Genomic DNA, 19,004 nt, shown 5'->3' on the forward strand with positions numbered 1-19,004 from the left:
TTGGAGCATCAAGCAGAGCAAGACCAAAGGAGACACTGAACAGGATGTGACATTTTCCATAGACTTTATTATAGTTTTTTCTTCTCAATCTAACAGGTATACACAACGCTCTAAATGTCATGGCTTTTTTGTTTTAAATACTCTCCGCTCTTAAAGAAAAAACTGTAAAAATATTTAATTATAACTAATTAAAAGATCTCTCGGGGGGGGGGGACAGAACTGGGAAAGGTGCAAAGATACGAGGGGTGGTCGGTGTTGGTGGGGGTCTTCTGTGGTCCTTATCAGAGGCGGGGGGGGGGGGGGGGGTCTGGGAGACAGAAAAAGGAAGGGGGGAGGGTTGAGTTACATCCAGCTGGGGTTTCACCGCGAAGAAGGGGTGGTGTTACCATTTAAAGAAAACCTGGAAGAAACAGGAAATGGATTAGTTACGTTCCAGTGTTTGTATCCTGCTGCAGGAAGCCCCTCACAGACGCACCTGCACACCCTCTCCATCATGTGTGTGACCAGGCGGTCGGAGATGCCCGGGCACGACTCTTCAGCCAGGTTGAAGGCGTTCTCCAGCTCCTCGATGGCTCCTACGCCCCCCCCATTCGCCCGCCGCTTCTCCTTCAGCTGGTACAAGAGGAACAATCAGTTAGAGATAATGTTGTATGCACTGAGCTTCCTTCTCTTTTCGGTTTTATTTGTATTAATATATATTACTTAAACATCTTCCCATGCCACCACAGTAACATACACCTATTTTGCATCCTTTTAAGGGGGGGTAGCCAGGGGATCTTTAGGTGTAGATAGTTCTTTTGAGGTTCCTAAAAGTTTAGAGTGTATAAGGACATGACACACTATATAGACAAAAGTATTGGGACACCTACACAAACTCAGGCATTAATGTGAAGTTGGTCCCCCGTGTGCAGCTGTAACACTTCCTCTCTTCTCGGAAGGCTTTCTACAAGATGTTGGAGTGAGTCTGTGGGAATTTATGCCCATTCATCCAGAAGAGCGTTTGTGAGGTCAGACCCTGATGTTGGACGAGAGGGCCCGGCTCTCGATCTCCGCTCTAGTTCATCCCAAAGGTGTTCAGCGAGGTTGAGGTCATGGCTCTGTGCGGGCCAGCCCAGTTCTTCCACACCCAACCCATCCAACCATGCTTTTATGGACCTTGCTTTGTGCACTGGCACAGTCATGCTGCAACAGGAAAGGGCCTTCCCCAAACTGTTTCCATAACGTTGGAAGCATAGAATAGTCCAGAATGACTTGGTAAGATGAAGCATTAAGAATCCCCTTCACTGGAACTAAGGGGCCGAGGCCAACCCCAGAAAACATCCCATAGCATTATCCCTCCTCCACCAAACTTTACAGTTGGCACAATGCGGTCAGTAATGCCAGAGCTGGTCTGGAACTCTGCAGTTATTGAGTCAGCAGAGCTTTGGCCACTTTTACTCTGGGACCCCGCTCTGTCACTTTACGTGGTCTGCCACCTCCAGGCTGAGTTGCTGTGGTTCCTAAACGTTTCCACGCAATAATACCACTTGTTTATGGAATATCTAGGAGAGAAGAAATTTCACTAACTGACTTGTTGCAATGGTGGCATCCTATTACAGTACCATGTTGGAGTTCAGTGAGCTCTTTAGAACGACCCATTGTTTGACAAATGTTTGTAAAGGCAGACTGCATGGCTAGGTGCTTGATTTCATACACCTCTGGCAATGAAAACACCTGAATTCAATGATGAAGAGGAGTGGCCCAATACTTTTGTCTATATAGTGTATATGATGAGTATGCTCTATTTTGTGTCAAAAGTTGTTGCTGAAATATATATTTGTTACACAGCTAAATATAATAATCCTGAACCACTAAATAATAATGGTAAAATACCACATTATGTTCTCAGGACATTAAGTAACCCCATTGAATAAATTCTTTGATCTGGTTTTAAATATTGTAGACATCTGAAGGATTAGGTGATGAAATAAGCGTCTGATATAATACCTGTATAGCATGGTATTTCCTGAGGAAGGATTAGAATTACTCGGCGAATTAATAAAGGCTTAATCAGTGACAAGCAGCACCAGACAGACAGTACTAACTTATCGATCAGCGCAGGAATGAGTCCTAAAACCTGGAAATGAGCTAGCATTTGACCACTTCTGGTTCCCTTGGCTCAAAGCAAATGTTTGTTTGAACGTGTCTCTGGTTAGAAGCCTGAAATAAAGTCTGAACAAGCTGAAGAGATTTTCATGTTTTGTCCTATGACATAAAATACGTCAGTAAATACCACACTCGACTTCTTTGTGTCATAAAGACAGAAGTTGCTAATAAGTGACCAAATCAGACTACTAAACATCATCACGCTGATCATTAGCCGCAGCCATGCGGCCATGAGGTTGTTTGTTTTTAGCCTTATGTTAGCCTTTTAATTCTGGAGATTGCATTCACGCTTCAAATCTCACCAAGTGGTGTTGACATGTGGAGATTATCCCGCTGAACAAAACGTGTAAGTCTCATAAACGTGCTTATTTATTTTGCAATATTCCGAAATTGCATGGGATAATCCAGTTGCTCTTGTCAGTGGGAGCCATGGCAATGCTGACTTGCGGGTCAGCCAACAAAAATAGATCATCGCTTCACCACTAAATAGAATTGAGTAAATCTTCTATCTTCTTCTAAAAGTGCTTTTGGAGATCCTGTGGCGTTATTATGAGCAACATCAGGCCAGGATAAACTCCTCCATCCTATACGTGTTGTGTTCAAAGCTCTATATCCCCCGTCCCCACCACCTACCTCTCTGAAGATGGGTGTTACCAAAGCAGACAAGCACTGTGACTTGGGTTGCCTTTTCACCGAGTCTCCTGACTGTGGAGGGGAGACAGAGCGTTAGAAAAACAACTAAAGATTGGACTCTGTGTGTGTTTGTTTGCTGTGTGTGTATGTCTTACCTCTGAATCTGTGTGTGTGTAGCCTTTCTGTAGTTTGCTCAGAGTGGTGGGTCGGACTGTGGGGAAGGTCCACATGGGACACGTGTCCACATCTCCATCAGCATCCCTGAAGGAAGGACGGAAAGAGAAGAAAAGAGGTATTAAATAATGTGGGGGACACCAACATGTATAGAATTAATTCAATATATCTGCCAGGAGAGTGTGTGTGTGTGTGTGTGTGTGTGTGTGTGTGTGTGTGTGTGTGTGTGTGTGTCTGCTTGCCTTATCCCACAAACTTCTGGACCCTTTAGCCTCAGATCTTTGTGATCATTAAGACTGTATGCTCAAGAACAAGCTTTTTTGGACATGGTGTTTGGGTAACAGCTAATGGAACGTCGGTCAAAGCAGGAATACAGGTTTGTGTTCAGAGGAAGCCAATCGTAGCTGCAGTTTAACGTGAAACATGATTGGCTCACTAAATATTGCCGGTGTTTTTTTCATGTAATTTATTTTTGCTACCTTCGAAGAACGAGAACTTTTTAGTGTTCAGAGACAAAAGACAAAAAGAGAGTGTACAGCCTGAATATTTTCACACCTGAGCCTTTAAATCACAAGTTTATTTTGACCTACGTGAAAACAGAGGTTTGTACTACGAAGCAGGATTTTGCTTAACTCTGGGTTTTCAGTCCTACGACGCTGGTTCACTTCTTACCAGGGAAAATCGCCATGGTAACTTATGCTGAACACCTAACCTGCTCCGGACCAGGTCATGTTCGAGCTAAAAGATCAACTCAGTGAAAGCACCGCCTGCTGACCAATCAGAGCTCAGTGTGGGGAGTTTAAAGCAATTCAAACTGCCGTACGCTGGAAAGTAAATTAAAATAAATGAATTAGACTACTACAATATCACTGGCCATCGATAACAATAGCAGCAAACAGACTTACTTAAATATCTGCCACAACATAATTAACCGGACAGTGCAGATGCCGACGTATCGCAATCATAATTCATATCACATCCTATATTCACTAATCTCTGTCAGCTTCTCGAGCCATATCTGGATCGTATCCTGGATTAAGTGTTTAAGTCATGGATGTTTAAAGTTTATGTTCTTCTTATTTGTCTACAATAATAGTTTACATTCATGAAGTATGACGCTCCGCTGTCAGGTCGCTTTTCCAAGTTTGGGATTGGTCAAATGTTTATTGATGTTATGAATATGTTTATGACCCTGCCCCCTTGTAGCCGGACTCAGAAACCCTGGCTTGACTTACCGAGTTAAGCCAGATAACTCAAAGATATCCAGGGTATGCTGAACTGGCTTAGAAGTGCAGAGCTAAGGACTAGCCACATTTTTTTTGATTTGTTTTTGTTTCTGTTGAGTTGGCATGAAGTGTGTTTTATCAGGAGCTGACAGAGGAATGACACTACTCTTAGTCTGGGGAAAGAGAGAATTCAGAAGTGTGTGTATTTTTTCTTTAGACTAATAAAAGCTATTAGACCTTTAGAGAAATGTTTCTGTTGCGGGCTAATCTAAAAACTAATTTGTGTTCTACTCTAAATAACTGTGTATTCCAGAAATTGAGGATGAATAATGGGTGATTTTCCAGAGAACCAAAAACAAACCATGTAGTATCAGTAATGAACATGTATGTAATGTTACTATTAGCATGAAGAAGTGGTAGTTGTGTGCTAAGTCTGATATGTTTTTACATACTAAAACAGGCAACACATACAGAGCTGATACTTCTTGGTTGGTATTTTCTTTCTCTCGAACATCATTCATTATTCATCCTCATTTTTAAGGTGGCTGTGCGTAGATCCTTTGGAACATGTTATGAATGTGTGTTTTTTCCAGACTCACATATCCGAGTCGTCGGAGCTGGATTCCTCCCCATGGCCCTCCGACTTCCAACGGCGGTAGCGGTCGATGAGCTCCGTCAGGTAGGCTGTCTTCTTGGTGTAGCGCGTGATGAACTTGTGCTTTACGAGCTCTTTGGCTGTCGGCCTCTGTGTGGACATATGACAAAGACATGAGCAGAAAATAAGTTTGAAATCATAGACTGTATAAGAGTAAAATTCAGTGTCTCAACAGCTACATGCTAAGAGATGTGCTAACATGCTAACATTTGGTTTTATATTTGAGAGAGCACAGATCACATTCTAAATCCTTTCAAATGATCAAAGTCTGGGGTGCAGGTGTGTTACTCACAAAACGAGGGTCTTTATTTAGACAGGCCTCCACAAACTCTTTGAAGGGCTTGCTGTAGGGGCCCTCCAGTGTGGGTGGAGTGTTTTTGGGGATGAGGAAGAGGACCCTCATGGGGTGGAGGTCAGAGTTAGGAGGTTCCCCTTTAGCCAGCTCGATAGCAGTGATACCCAGAGACCAGATATCAGCCTGAGGAGGGAGACGTGTGTGAGTGAGGTGTGTGAACTTCACATTCAGACACTGGAAAAGTAATTAAAATAGAACGACCTGGATCAAAAGGTTATTCCAATGTTGAAAATGTCATGTTGTGTCCACTTAGAAAACAAAGTAACTTGTACTAGTAGTAGATAGCGTGTAAATAGCCTCCCGTCAGTTATACAATGCATCTTTTTGCTCTGAACTCTCAAATCCTATGGTGAAATAACTTCAAACTTTAAGATAAATAAGTTGTAAATGTTGTACATTTTAAAGAAAAAAGGAATCAAGGTAAACATTTAACTAAGTCATGTACAGGGGTTAAAATAAAGATGCAATAGCAGAACATAAAGAAAGGAAAATGTACTATAACCTTATATAATCATGGTTAACTGAACTAATGAAAGTTAACATAAGAATTGTCATACATTTGTGTAATCTTGTAAAACATCCCTCAACTTTATATTTCATTTATAAGAGAAATAATACTAAAGACATATAAATATTTCGTGTCATGAATATCCTTTAAAAAATGATTTGCGATTCAGAATATAATCCTAATAAACATCAACAGTGACCCTCAAATATTTTGGAATAGCTTAACCTTACATTAATTTAAGAAAAGAATATTAGTTGTATTTTTTCAGAGAGAGGACTCATCCTTTATAGTGGAAAATTCATAAACATATATATATATTTCTACCACGACACAAGCTAGCTAGCCTTTTAAAGTTGATCATGTGAGAATTTTTAATGTTATCCCACAAAAGAAATTCACCACTATCTACTACTTAAGTGTTTTTTATCACCATCTGCAATAAAATCCTTGTCTAATCTCTACCATCCGGGCTTTCACCGATAACTTTCTATTTAAAGCTGTGATTTACTACCAAATTGATTCATCTTTTTACCCAAAAGTGAGAATAAAAACGATCAGACAAACATAGTGCCGTCAATACACTCACTTTGAAGTCGTAGGCCGACTGCTTGATCACCTCCGGAGCCATCCAGAAAGGCGTGCCCACAAACGTGTTCCTCTTAATCTGAGTGTCCGTCAGCTGACCCGCCACCCCGAAATCTGCCAGCTTCACCTCGCCCTGCTCCGACAGCAGCACGTTGGCAGCTAGGAGGAACAGACGGAGGACGAAACACGCTTAAAATACAAGTCATACGAAATCAAAGTACCTCTAAACTGAACTGTTATCCTGCATAAGGGATGTGAACAAGTAATTGGGTTTTTTAACACCATATAAACGTCAATGAGGTGTTATTGATAAAATCCCAGAATAATAAGTGTTTCCTGTGTTTTTTAGGTCACACTAACCATACCTAAGATTGAAAGACTACGATAAGCTACAGATGGGAAGTTTATCATTTTATTTTGGATTGAGATAAAAAACATTCACAATAAGTCCGTTGTGATGAATTAACAATATCATAGTAATTCAAAATGAATATCCTTATAAGAGTGACTTGAAAAAGCCATGTAGTTTGCTTTTATGACAGAGAATTGAAAAAGAAATATAGGAATTTAGTAAATAGAGGCTCACACAATGTTGCTTTTTTTTAAAGTCAACTTAATTACTCATCTCGCTGTCATTTTTTATATATACCAAATGTAAGGTTTAAACACCTAGAGAATAGCTGAGAAATGCTCTAGCTCACAGACGGTGTTCATACACTTATGCAGGTTGGTAGCATATTTCCGAGTGTGGAGCTGAAACAGAACACTGATGCAAACTACGCTCTGTGGATGTCTTTAACGGTCTTGTCAGTCCAAAACCCAAAGATAGTCAATTTAATATGTTGTGAACAGGACATATCCTTACTATATATATTATTTAAGAAGCAGACAAACTGCCTCTTCTGACATTTTTGCATGAACATTTTCTTCAACCATTAGCCGATAATCCAAAAAGTTGGCAAGTTTTTTATTCTGTTGAGCAGCAAATCGATGAGGCAACTACTCTAGTAGGGATGCGGAGAGAGAATCTGTTACCATAACTGTATGAAACGTATTTGATTGGTGATTGGTGCTGGATTATTTAGAATGTATAATCGGTTTTATAAATATGTTATCAATATATTATTGTCAATGCTGGTATATCACAACATCTCTCTACTCAGAATTATGAGAATGATTTCTGGTTTTGTACCAGGAAAACACTGTAAGATTATATTAATTCATATCATAAGATGCTTATTGAAAAAGAGCATGAAGGGAGCGCTTATTACCTTTGATATCTCTGTGGATCTTCCTTTCCGAGTGCAGATACTCCAGCCCCTTCAGGATTTCTCTCAGTATAGTAGCAATGTAAGTCTCTTCAAGAGGCCCTGGACGCAGCTGGAGAAGAAAAAACAAATATATGTATTTTAAAAAAAGATAGAAGTTAGGAGATAGAACCAAGAGCTGGTCCAGGTTTGCTTCTCATGTAAAGTAAAATGGCCTCTTTGTATAAAAGCTATATGAATATATAAGTCTTCTTACCAGATCCAGAGCAGATCCTCCACCTAAATACTCCATGATAATCCACAGCTTGGTCCCCTGAGAGGAAAACATTTTGATTAAAGGCAGGTGATTATTATTTATATAAATTATAAATGTATTTATTCATTACTATAAGTATTTATTTATATGTTTTAGTTTTTTAATATGTCACGTAAGAAACGCTACAGAAGAGAACTAGAGCCACATGTGATTGCTTTCTTTTTCTAAAATAACATTTTTTGATTGTGACTTTTTTCTCAGAGTTCATACTTCATAGACAGAACTCTGGAAAAACAAATGTTTTGTCAGATCTCAAAAATGTTTTTCACATTTGACCCTAATCCTCTTCCGTAGATGGCATACGACATACTTTGTTTTGTTTTATTTATAAAGTATGTAAAAGTACATGTATGGACAAATATATCAAAAGCAAAAACAAGTGCTAAGTCTGTGTATGTATCACGTTTTAATTTGTGTCTCACCTTCAGGTAGGATCCATAATACTTGGTAACGAATGGACTATCACACTGGCTCAGCACCGTGATCTCCTGTTGAATGTCTTCGATCTCGTCCTCCGCCTCCTCCAGATCTATAATTTTAATGGCCACCACCTCCTTTGTGCGGTTGTTGAGGCCTTTGTAGACCTCCCCGAAGGACCCCTTCCCGATCCGCTCCTGCTTGGTGAAGTACTCCTCGGGGTCCAACCGGGTATTCTGATCCAGTGACAGAATGCATTGAATTATTAAGTGTTTGTCATGATGACTGTAGGGGCTTATTTGTGTGTGTACAGAAGAAGTGTGTGTGTCTCTTGCCAAGCACTTGGACGGCACAAGAGCATATGACTTGTTTTATATAAATGTCCTTTTATAGAAGGTTCATATAAGTGACAGTAGGGCTGGGCAATATATTGACATTACTGTATATTGATATCTTGATATGAACCTATATAACTTCTTTCAATAACTTAAAGAGGCCCTATTATGTGGTTATCCCTTCCCTGTAGTGTGTTATATATGTTTTCGTGCGTGGTCTGCAAAGACAAAAAACATGTTTTTATGTGTTATAATATTAGTTAGGCTATAGACTGCTGAGCTATCGCCACTGCAGCATCAACCTTCTCATCTAACTAATTCATAAATCTGTGGTGTTTCCTTCAAGTTCTCCTCATAGGATGGTGATAACTTATTACTGTAAAGTTGCATAGTTATTCTTTCTTTCTTTCATGGGGTTTGGTTTATTGCTGTTTTATTGGCTTTTCATCAGTCGATCAAGTTCTTGCCCATCTCTTAATAATTGCTAACTAAAAGTTTAAAGAGGCCCTATTATGTTTTTTGGGGTTTTATTTTTCCCTGTAGTGTGTTCTACAGGTTTTTGTGCATGTAAATGGTGTTCAAAGGCTTAAATCCCTGTGTTCCCTCCCACACACTCCCCCCACATCCTACCTGAAACTCCTCCATTGGACTCCTTTGTACTATAGTGACATCACTATGTAAGAATCTTGTGTTTCTATTGGCTATAGCCCCAACACATTGTACATGATAGGCTAAGGGGCGGGACACCTCTAAGCGTTTGATCAATTACAAGAAGGACAAAAATGAAGCACTTGTTGAACATTTAAGCAGTGGAAGCACAAAATACAAATATGAACCCGAAAATTAGCATAATAGGGCCCCTTTAATATCGCATAAGTGTGAATTAAATACTGAATTTCAGTAAAGTTATGTATTTTTTTTTAACTGAACAGACTTATTTGGTTGTTCTAATTCTTAATTCTAGGTATTCTCATTCTGATATATACACATTTCTTATGATTTGTTCTTTGTGTAAGTATATTATGAATCCCAAGTGGTCAACCCAAAACATATTGGCACTAGTGTGTATTTTCTCCATGGATCGACCCAGCTCTATTTGATCATTTGTTAGCCTACATAAAAATGATCTCATTCACTGCAGTAATATAAAAGGTTGATGGATGATTAACCTTTCTTATCTGTTTCCATGTATCCATCTATTTGGTCACTCAGTATCAACTGGACTGTAGATCGAACTTTGTGCCAATATGTAATTCAAGTGACACCCAACTTATGGGTTCAGTGGTTTCCCTTTGCATAACAGCAGGAAATTAGTTATCATTTAACGGAGTAGGAGAGGAGGCACTTAAGGAAGCCAATATACATGTTGTAATGTCTGCAGCATGTGATTAATGGCAAGACTAAAACAATGGAGACATTTAAAACATTCCTGTATACTGTTATACAATCTAATTACATTGTTTCACCTGATGCTGCCAAAATAAACGAGTTCGTATGTGTGTATATGGTAGGTTTTTGTCACTTGCATTGATAGCTTAGACCCCCTCCCACCTATTCATGGTGAGCCTGACAGTCATGGGGGTTCGCCTTGTCTTGGACCTTAAAGGGAGGTGACAGTCGGTTAAAATAGCATTTCTGTACCTGGTTCTGCATGTCTCGAAGGTGTGCCATCCTCTCTGCCGGTTGGACGGGACCGGGACAGCCACAGCTCTGTCTTTCCGAGGTTACCGAATGGTCCTTTCGGGTGTTTCCTCCCCTCTTAGCCGTCTAGGAAGCTAGCTAGGTGGCTAGCCAACTAGATAAACACCCAGTCTGCTGGCTTTAACGGGGCTGTCACTCCGCGCTCTGTTTTCGGCCTCCGAGTCCAACGGAGGACTGAGTGTGCCGGCGAGACAACAAGCTGTTAACCGAGAGACTCCATTTGTGACGAACAAGAAGATTAAATGCTCCCTGCGTCTATAAATATTTAATTCATTTCAAGGAACGCTTAGCCTGTTGTTCATTTGAAGCTTGAGGAGGACAAAATAATGGCCCAGCCGGAGGACGCATGCGCAGTGGGATCGAAGGAGGTGGAATTGTGGGAGGTGTATTTCTAAACTGTCAATCCAAAATAACTGAAGAAAAAGTTACATTTAGTTGCTGCCGCAGACATTCATGATTTAATATACCTAATACTTTAAGTGAATCTACTCATGGTATTAAGTACCCTTTTAAGGTAAGTGTACTTTTTAAAATACCCTTTCTATATTCTATGCTACTCTGTACACATGGGAATACTGTTATTTTCCCTCCACTACATGAGTTTGATGAATTAAATTAGTAGTTAATTTTCAGATTAATATATATATATATATATATATATATATATATATATATATATACTTAAATATGTAATGAGTATATGACGTACATTTTTTTTATTGTACATTATTGTTGTGCAGTAATGTACAATAAAAAGTCAAATGTAGAATAGAATGGAATATGGTTGGCTTGGTTAACATTAAATTAATCCTGACATGTTACTGCATCAATAATAATACATTTACTGTACATTTAAGGTGATTTAAGTACCCTTTCTTCATTATACTAATACACCATTAAATAATGCAGGAATTTTACTTGTAACACAATTGTAGTTTTAGTTATTTCTGATACTTCTTCTATCACTGATACATATTCATATTGGACTACATTTAAGCTGCATAGTGTCATGTGCCATTTATGCATATGTGCCATAAAAATAGGCCCTTTTAAGTGCTGCCTTACTTGAAGAATATATCAGAATACATTTTTGTTTAATAAAATCAATGAGTTTGGCCCATATACATTAGCTTTATTGTAGCATGAATGACTCACCTGAAACATGTTGTATGTGTGAATATTTGTATTGAAAGCGTTTGGACTAACCCAGTTTCTACCCTATGTTGTGGTTTTTACTGGAAGTATATATGTGCATGTACATTTTTTTAACTGCAAAGAAGTCACCGATTAACTCAGCACAGACTATCACCAGTCAAAGGGTTAGTGTAGGGCCATATTCTTCTGTAACATCTTAGGTTTTTTTCATTATATTTTTTTGCCGGCTCTATCATCTTTACCACTTCACATCATAATGAAAAGCTATCCGTCACGCAGTGATAAAGAAAAATGTTTTTCTGACAAAGTAATCATTTAAAACATTCTCTATTATATTTCGTTATTATGAAATGTCAGTTAACAATAATGAAATGCTGGGTTCTCTCTGCAAGCAAGGAATTGTTGCTATTTTATATATTGTATAATGAATTACAGTTGGAATATAATATTTTTCTTTTACTAATAAACAAATCTCAATAGAACAGTACTAGTGTATTATTGTTATAAATAAGTAAGTAATATTGTGTTGTGTATGATATAAGACAATTACATAAACATTGTATTTTAACTAACTCATTTGAGTGTGATGATTATGTGCGCTTGTTTTTTGGCCCGGGTGTCCCCTACTGAGGCGGGTCGGTTTGACTGACAATGCGTGGAGCTCATACACTCCGCCCCACTGGACACACAGGATATTGCTGGCGGTTGTACACAAACACACACTAGTTTGAAGCGGTGTGTTCCTCGGTTTCACTTGTCGTCCATTCCGGTTAATGCTGTTCATTTTGCAGAAAGAACAGCAATTTCACACATGACATTTTAACCCCTGGTGCTAAAACCATAACTGTAAGTAGTTCTACAATATAAAGCTGAATGGAGCATTAGTATATCTGGTTAGCCTGTCTGCTACAGTGGGCAGTCCGCGGTTGTAACGCACTGCTTAGCTAACGTGTTGTGGTAAAGGTAACATTAGCTAATGCTAAACATACTAGTGACATTAGCTACATATTAGCTACATGCTAGACATGGCGTCAGGTGAGGATTTTCATTCAATGACATTGAGGCCATGTGACAACAACAGCTACACCTAATGTCAACGTTATGTCATTTCATGTAACACAACGTGAAATATATTATGTTTAAGTCATAGCTTATACACCCCCTACCTTCCATCATGTGGTAGGGCTTATATTTGGTTCCTCAATGGTACAAGCCCTTTTACACGGGCTACAGTATATTTTGGGCAGTATTATTAGACAAGCAACCAGTAAGCATGGACTAAAGTAAGGTTATTTTCATTATCAGCATACTGCTTTGTACTATAACACAAAATCAAGATGACATCAATGGTATCTTTAATGTTTACAGTCCAACTTGCATTTCAGTCAGACTTTCTTTCTGGGGATTATGTTAAATGTTTTTCCACATCTATTAATTGAATGTGTCTACAGGCCAGATGAGTGGGCCATACACTTCCCCCTCTGCAGAGGTGGCAGAGATGAGCCGCATCCATTATGAGTTGGAGTACACAGAGGGTATCAGCCAGAGGATGCGAATCCCTGATACCCTCAAGGTGGCTTCTGGGAACCATTCAGAGTCCCTACAATTTCAGCAGCCCCTGCCCATTCACACAACCATGATGCAGGTGCCAGAGAGGATCATCGTAGCAGGTCAGGATAGGACACGCACAACTCAGCATGGAGAGCTTAAAGTTGCACTAGGGTCAACAAACTGTTTGCATTTTACTCCTCTAACAACCCTAACCTAACCCTTTTTATTTAACTGACCCTGTTCTCCACAGGTGATGATGGCGACTCAGAATTTTCTCGTCCTCGAGACTTGGATCTGATCCAATCAATCCCTCCCATGGACCTCCTGAACATGAAGGCCCCCCCACGTATCCTCACTCTTGCGGAGCAGCCACTGGACTCTATGGAAACTGAACAAACTGCCGCTTCTCATAGCAATCCCAGCCAGGCGGTACGTTTTCATCTTTTTTTTTTTTTCAGTACAACTTATTGAATGAAAATTCCCTCCACTCAATCATATTAATCAATACAATTTTATTTATATAGCCTTATATCACAAATAACACATTCTTATCACAGGGCTTTACAGTGTGTACAGCATAGAAAACCCTTTCCTAAGAACCAGCCACCGTTAAAGGAAGGACTTCCGTATACTCCTTTCCCACCAAGGCGGTTCCAGGGCCCAAGAAACCCACAATTGACGTGAAAAAAATTGATAGAAACCTCAGGGAGTAACAGAGGAGGGATACCTCTCCCAGGACGGACAGATGTGCAATGGATGTCTTGTGTATAGATTTGGAAAAAAACAAAAAAACATTGATAATCGAAAGGACAAAAATGGTGATGTAAACATAGTACATAACAACATTGATCCAGGAGGATATCAACCATGACATCCATGTATCATGATCCAGACACATCCTTTAATACAGGCAATGTGCCATGTGGAAGACAAAAATAACTCTGTGAATTATACTTTTTAAAATTCTACTATTTCATTATTAGTACAGACAATGTATGAAACCAACAAGCAAACTAAATTAGGAGACATTGGAGCGCATAGCTTATACAGAAAATAGCACACCTGTTTGTCATCCAGTTGCAGGATAAAAAAAAAAATGACCCTGGATGCTGAGACAGCTTTTTTGGGATATCGGTGCATAAAGATGGATAGAATAAGATAAAAAGAAAGAGAAGAAGAGAGGTGAACGGTAAATGCCCCCCAGAAGTTTAAATCAATAGCAGCATTACTAGTGGATGGCTCAAGACAAGCCTGAGCCAGCCCTAACATTAACACAAACATGAACCCCTGTCCACAGCAGAGAAGCCTGATACCTGAGGGCTCTGGCTCCCATTTCAGAACATAAGTTAGCCTTTCACAAATAGTGCTCTTTCTGCTATCTGAATATTGCATTTGTCCATATTGCATTGCATGCAAAGTGTTTGCATGTATCAAATGGGGAAATTCAGGAGTTTATGAAGCAAAATATTTAGAAAGAAAAATAGTACAGATTCACACAAGGATAAAAAATAAATGAATAGATATACAAATGATATACAGGTAAGTAACGGTTTTAAACAAACTTATAGAAGAAAAAATGATTGGGAATAAATTCTTAGATGGGCATGTACTATATACATTTTGAAGTCCGTATTGTGTTATATACACATGTATGTGGGCAGAAGAAAAGTGCAGATCAAAGTTATTGTTCAAACCGTGCAGGCTTTATGTGCAGTCCGGGTTATTGATCTTTTCTCCTCACTCGTAGGCTCACTTTCACTCCCGCTCTCGGAGGGAACGCAGTGCGAGTGAGAACATTCATGGCCGCCACAGCAGTCATAGAGGTGATGTGAGGTGAGCCCACATCTGAAATACTTGTTATATTATTGTGTGTGTTTTAAATAAACGTATTATATGTTTTGCTTATGTCACTTGTGTGTTGTATAAAACATCTTATATCTTTACCGTTTCTCTCCACTTACCTCTCCGCCAGTGTAACCCCTTCCCCTTCTGCCCCCCCAGTCCGGTTGTGTCCCCCCCTCTGTTCCCCTGAGGATGCGCAAATCCACATGTTTACAGCTGCCGGCTTCATGTCTTACATCCAGTCGACGACACGCCGGGCATACCAGCAGGTCATCGAGGTGCTGGACGACACTCCCCGCAGGTGCTCTGTCTTTCTCTGTCCCTGTAATTCCTAGAAATCACTGTGTTCGGTTCCCCAGAACAGACAGCTGGTCCTGGTGGTGGATTTCTAGGAAAAATCCTGAAATTAGGAATCTTTATGCTCCACACAAACAGCAAGCCTGTCGTGACATTTGCTAATATTCTGATATGACAATTCAGAAAGCTGGGGGTACATTATTATTGCGTAGTTTTGCTAGTTTGGTGTTGCGTATCTGCTGTTATTAAGGGTTTGGTGTTAAACAACCCTGACAGACGGATCCCTACTGGAAAGGCTTTGAGTGTGAACATATAAAAATTTGCATATTTAAATATATGGAGTCTGTTTTGAAAGTTTTTTCATTTTGTAACTGCAGGAGCCTCCCCTGCGACAGATAAAGTGGCTCATTTTATTCTCGGAAATCATATGACTGTGCAGGTGTGAGCTGGTCGGCTTTGAGTCTGTTATTATGTAAATATTAAATAATAAACCTAAAATCAATCATGTGTTTTGCAAATAGCATTTTATCTGTATTTATAATTCATTGAGGAATGATTACAGGCCTGCTCTTGTCACAGCCTTGTTACCTTTTATGGAAGCTTCCCAGGTGGAGCTGTAATGGAGGATAAAGGTATAAGATATAGGAGTTTCTGAAGCAAGGCAGCAAAATAGGGCTGAAATCTAAATGAATTGTACATTATAGTAACGTGATACACATTGAAATTGGGCTGTCATGATGTTTGTTCCGGTTTTTATCAATCTAACAGGGGATGTGCTGGCATTTTTCCCTAAACAAAAGTAACATGATAAGAACATTCTTGTGATTTCTCTGCCTGTGCTAATGTGAGACAGAAACCCTGTTAATGGAGGTATCTGAAGTAGTCAGGGTGATGACTTGTGTCATTGGTATCACACAGCATAACGCTCTTGTCCAACAACATTATCTGGGTGGATAAATGTGTGTTGGATTGTTTCTGTAGCTATGCAGAAAGCTGCTGAATTTCACTCATTTTAAGTATGTCACTGTTGTCATTATTCTAAATTGAGATATTTTGATCTTCAAAGGCATTACTTGCCATATGCACAATATCTACAGGGTAGGTGTTGATGTCCCAGGCTCCTCCAACACAAAACATACTTAACTTAAAGAAAAGAACAATAAATAGTGTATAAACAGACATAATGGAAGTGCAAGTCAGTTGCAGCTATAAGGAAATAGAATACATATACAAAGATCAAGATAAAACAGAATGTTAAATGAAATACTGTATTGCAGATTAAATGCTGTTATAATCTATAAATATGTGGATATATATTCACAGGTCTCACCTGGAGCTGGCTCTGGATACAAACCCTGATGAGTCTGGCCTAATGGACGCCTCGTCACTGCGGCGGCAGGTAATATGTCTCACACACCTAAATCTGTCGCTGATTTAGGCTGCTCTGGTGTACATATTCTGCTTGTTGCAAGTATTCTCTCCTATTTTTAGCTTCACTATCTACAACCCAATTGCAACAAAGGCATACTGACACAGCAAGTTTATGTATCACATCAGTCTGCTTACAGAGGCACGCCAGTAAGGAGCTACAACTGGCTTCTTTCATATACTGAGGTGTACACAAACATAACAATACATTACGAAATACAAGCAGTAATTACTTCATGGGGCCAGTAAGAAATGACTTGACGCCTTATATTATTGTTCTCCTGCTGTGGTTTTGGAGTTAAATGTAAGTTTGTTTGATATGTTGTAATTTTCCAACATATAATCACACACAAATCAAAAGTAGTACTCCTTGTGTCTGTGTTGGTTTTAATTCTGATTTTGACATCATCTTGCATACTTTATACTTAACTTGAAAACCAAATAGTGGTAATCATTTGGATATACGTTGACCCTTATTTTAATTAGATAAAGAAATGTTTTTGTGGTCATTCTTCAGATTGTGAAGTTGAACCGGCGCCTGCAGCTGCTGGAGGAGGAAAACAAAGAGCGCTCCAAGCGAGAGGTGATCCTGTACTCTGCTACGGTGACATTCTGGCTCATCAACACCTGGATCTGGCTCCGGCGCTGAGATTTGGACCAGACTGAGTCCCCAAAATACTGGAAGCCAAAGCAATTCCTTGTTAAATGTGCAACCATTGAAATACACTACTATCAGGAATACTTTATTTATCCCAAACTGGGAAATAAAAATGTAATTAAAATAAAATGAAAAAATTCCCTAGACTTTACTTAACTTAGTCAACCACAGGAAACTACAACAACATTCGCAAATGTCCTCCACGATACAGTACTCGTTCTAATCCTGCCAAGTTCTATTTGTGGATTCCACTTACAAATTTCAATCCTAGTGTTTTCAAGATATGATCGGAAGATGTATTCACCTGATATGCCGTAAAACAGCTCTATGCTGGCGTATCCGTTGTGTTTCTATGGAGGGTAGCTCTGCCACCCGACTAGGTGGCAGAGCTACCCTCGGCGTCTTTTACCACTTGAAATTGTCACTGTGCTCAAATTTCAAATAATTTTAAGTTTGACCTAGTTACCACTTACCCTTTGATGCGCAACCAATCAGATGAGAGCTGCGAGTAATGGCGCAATCTAGCAGAGAACTTAAGAAAACTTAATTGACTGTTTCACCTCAAAAACTTTGCGCACAACCTTGCGGTGAGCAAAGTGAAATCGTGTTTCATTTGAATGCAGCTTGAGACAGTATAACATAACCAAAATGCATTCAAATCAAGATGTCACACCTTGACATCTGGCCATAAAGTAGTTCTTATTGGGTACAATACCATTACATTTGAATATCTTTAAATATTCATGTATGGATTTCACTCTTGCTAGAGTCATTGACACTACAGCTGGATGTTTTCAAAATGTTAGCAGCTGCCTCGATGTGGAGAGCTGAACCAAGCTACAACACAGGTTCCTGTCGTACAAATATAATGTCCAATGTGAATCCATGTTGAAGTTTGAGTCTGAGACTTCCTCCACTTCTCAAATACTGCACAGATGTTCACCTATGTGGGGCTGTACCAGATAGTTTAAAGCTTCATTCATTGTTGTTACATTAACATTTTGAATCTACATTCGAATTGCCGATAAAGATTAGGCTACACCTGTATTATATTGAAAAGCCTCCCTAACTGTATGATTATTTTGTGCAAATTCAAGCTAGGTAAATCCGATGTAAAAATGTTACACTGAGGCTTACCATCATTTATTGGTGAGCTCATACAAAACCTTTTTAGGTTCAGGAGAAAAATATTAAGAGGGGAACACAAGGATTCTAAACGTGTCATATTCACATCTAAGTCTAGAGATGCCATAACATTTACCCTGGATGTCCTGAACTCCACATATGAACGTTTATGTACAGCCTATTGATGTAAATGTTGTACTTTGTCCTTTGTTTTTTTACTTTGGATTATGTAGCTAACATCTCAACACAAATAGTTAGGGTGGAGTGCTAAGGCTCATCTGTGCAGTGATGTTTCTCCATGCAATTTCTACTGTTTAAAGGTTTTTGTAGTTCTTTTTTGTAAATAATTTGAGACTTGTGAATTACCCTAAGTTATATAACAGACTAAAAGCATGGATTGTGGTTTTATTCATTATACGGTGTGATATAAATCTTAGAGCTACTATGTGTATGTGAATTAAATGGCAATGTATATAATATAATTTATCACATGCAAAAAACAAACTTTTTTTGTTAAACATACTACTTAAAGCTGGAGTTTAACTTTAATATTTAACATTCTTTGTAATATATGAATACATTCATTGTTTGTTCATATATCTTTTCTGTAATAAATGATGGATGTCAATC

The 19,004-nt window shown here is 39.1% G+C and overlaps 2 protein-coding genes across 3 annotated transcripts; one reads left to right on the forward strand and one right to left on the reverse strand.

Moving 5' to 3' along the window:
• Positions 1–47: 47 nt before the first annotated feature.
• Positions 48–10,674, reverse strand: stk25b (serine/threonine kinase 25b). The gene is made up of 11 exons (XM_063886212.1): positions 10,259–10,674; positions 8,288–8,518; positions 7,806–7,862; positions 7,553–7,661; positions 6,283–6,440; positions 5,126–5,311; positions 4,778–4,923; positions 2,934–3,039; positions 2,779–2,850; positions 476–612; positions 48–400 (listed from the first exon to the last, which is right to left on the reverse strand). Exons 1-11 carry the CDS (start codon positions 10,286–10,288, stop codon positions 361–363), a joined length of 1,272 nt encoding a protein of 423 aa, XP_063742282.1. The 5' UTR covers positions 10,289–10,674; the 3' UTR covers positions 48–360.
• LOC134866203 (mitochondrial fission factor homolog A-like) lies at positions 10,251–19,002 on the forward strand. Of its 2 annotated transcripts, none has more exons than XM_063886214.1 (7): positions 10,251–10,832; positions 12,925–13,143; positions 13,275–13,453; positions 14,772–14,857; positions 14,997–15,167; positions 16,487–16,562; positions 17,109–19,002. In XM_063886214.1, the coding sequence occupies exons 2-7, from the start codon at positions 12,930–12,932 to the stop codon at positions 17,238–17,240; spliced, it is 858 nt and encodes a 285-aa protein (XP_063742284.1). In that variant the 5' UTR covers positions 10,251–10,832; positions 12,925–12,929; the 3' UTR covers positions 17,241–19,002. The 2 variants fall into 2 exon arrangements, with proteins under 2 accessions (XP_063742284.1, XP_063742283.1); XM_063886213.1 differs by lacking the exon at positions 10,251–10,832 and adding an exon at positions 12,033–12,319.
• Positions 19,003–19,004: the final 2 nt, after the last annotated feature.

This window comes from Eleginops maclovinus, chromosome 6 (assembly GCF_036324505.1).
Source record: "Eleginops maclovinus isolate JMC-PN-2008 ecotype Puerto Natales chromosome 6, JC_Emac_rtc_rv5, whole genome shotgun sequence".
NCBI classification, from domain to species: domain Eukaryota; kingdom Metazoa; phylum Chordata; class Actinopteri; order Perciformes; family Eleginopidae; genus Eleginops; species Eleginops maclovinus.

Coding starts and splice junctions, on each gene's coding strand:
- stk25b (XM_063886212.1), bottom strand. CDS start 10,288: ATGGCACACCTTCGAGACATGCAGAACCAG. Junction 7,863..8,287: donor ATTATGGATCCTACCTGAAG/GTGAGACACAAA, acceptor TTTTCCTCTCAG/GGGACCAAGCTGTGGATTAT. Junction 3,040..4,777: donor AGCTCCGACGACTCGGATAT/GTGAGTCTGGAA, acceptor TCCTTCCTTCAG/GGATGCTGATGGAGATGTGG.
- LOC134866203 (XM_063886214.1), top strand. CDS start 12,930: ATGAGTGGGCCATACACTTCCCCCTCTGCAGAGGTGGCAGAGATGAGC. Junction 13,144..13,274: donor AGAGAGGATCATCGTAGCAG/GTCAGGATAGGA, acceptor TGTTCTCCACAG/GTGATGATGGCGACTCAGAA. Junction 16,563..17,108: donor CCTCGTCACTGCGGCGGCAG/GTAATATGTCTC, acceptor GTCATTCTTCAG/ATTGTGAAGTTGAACCGGCG.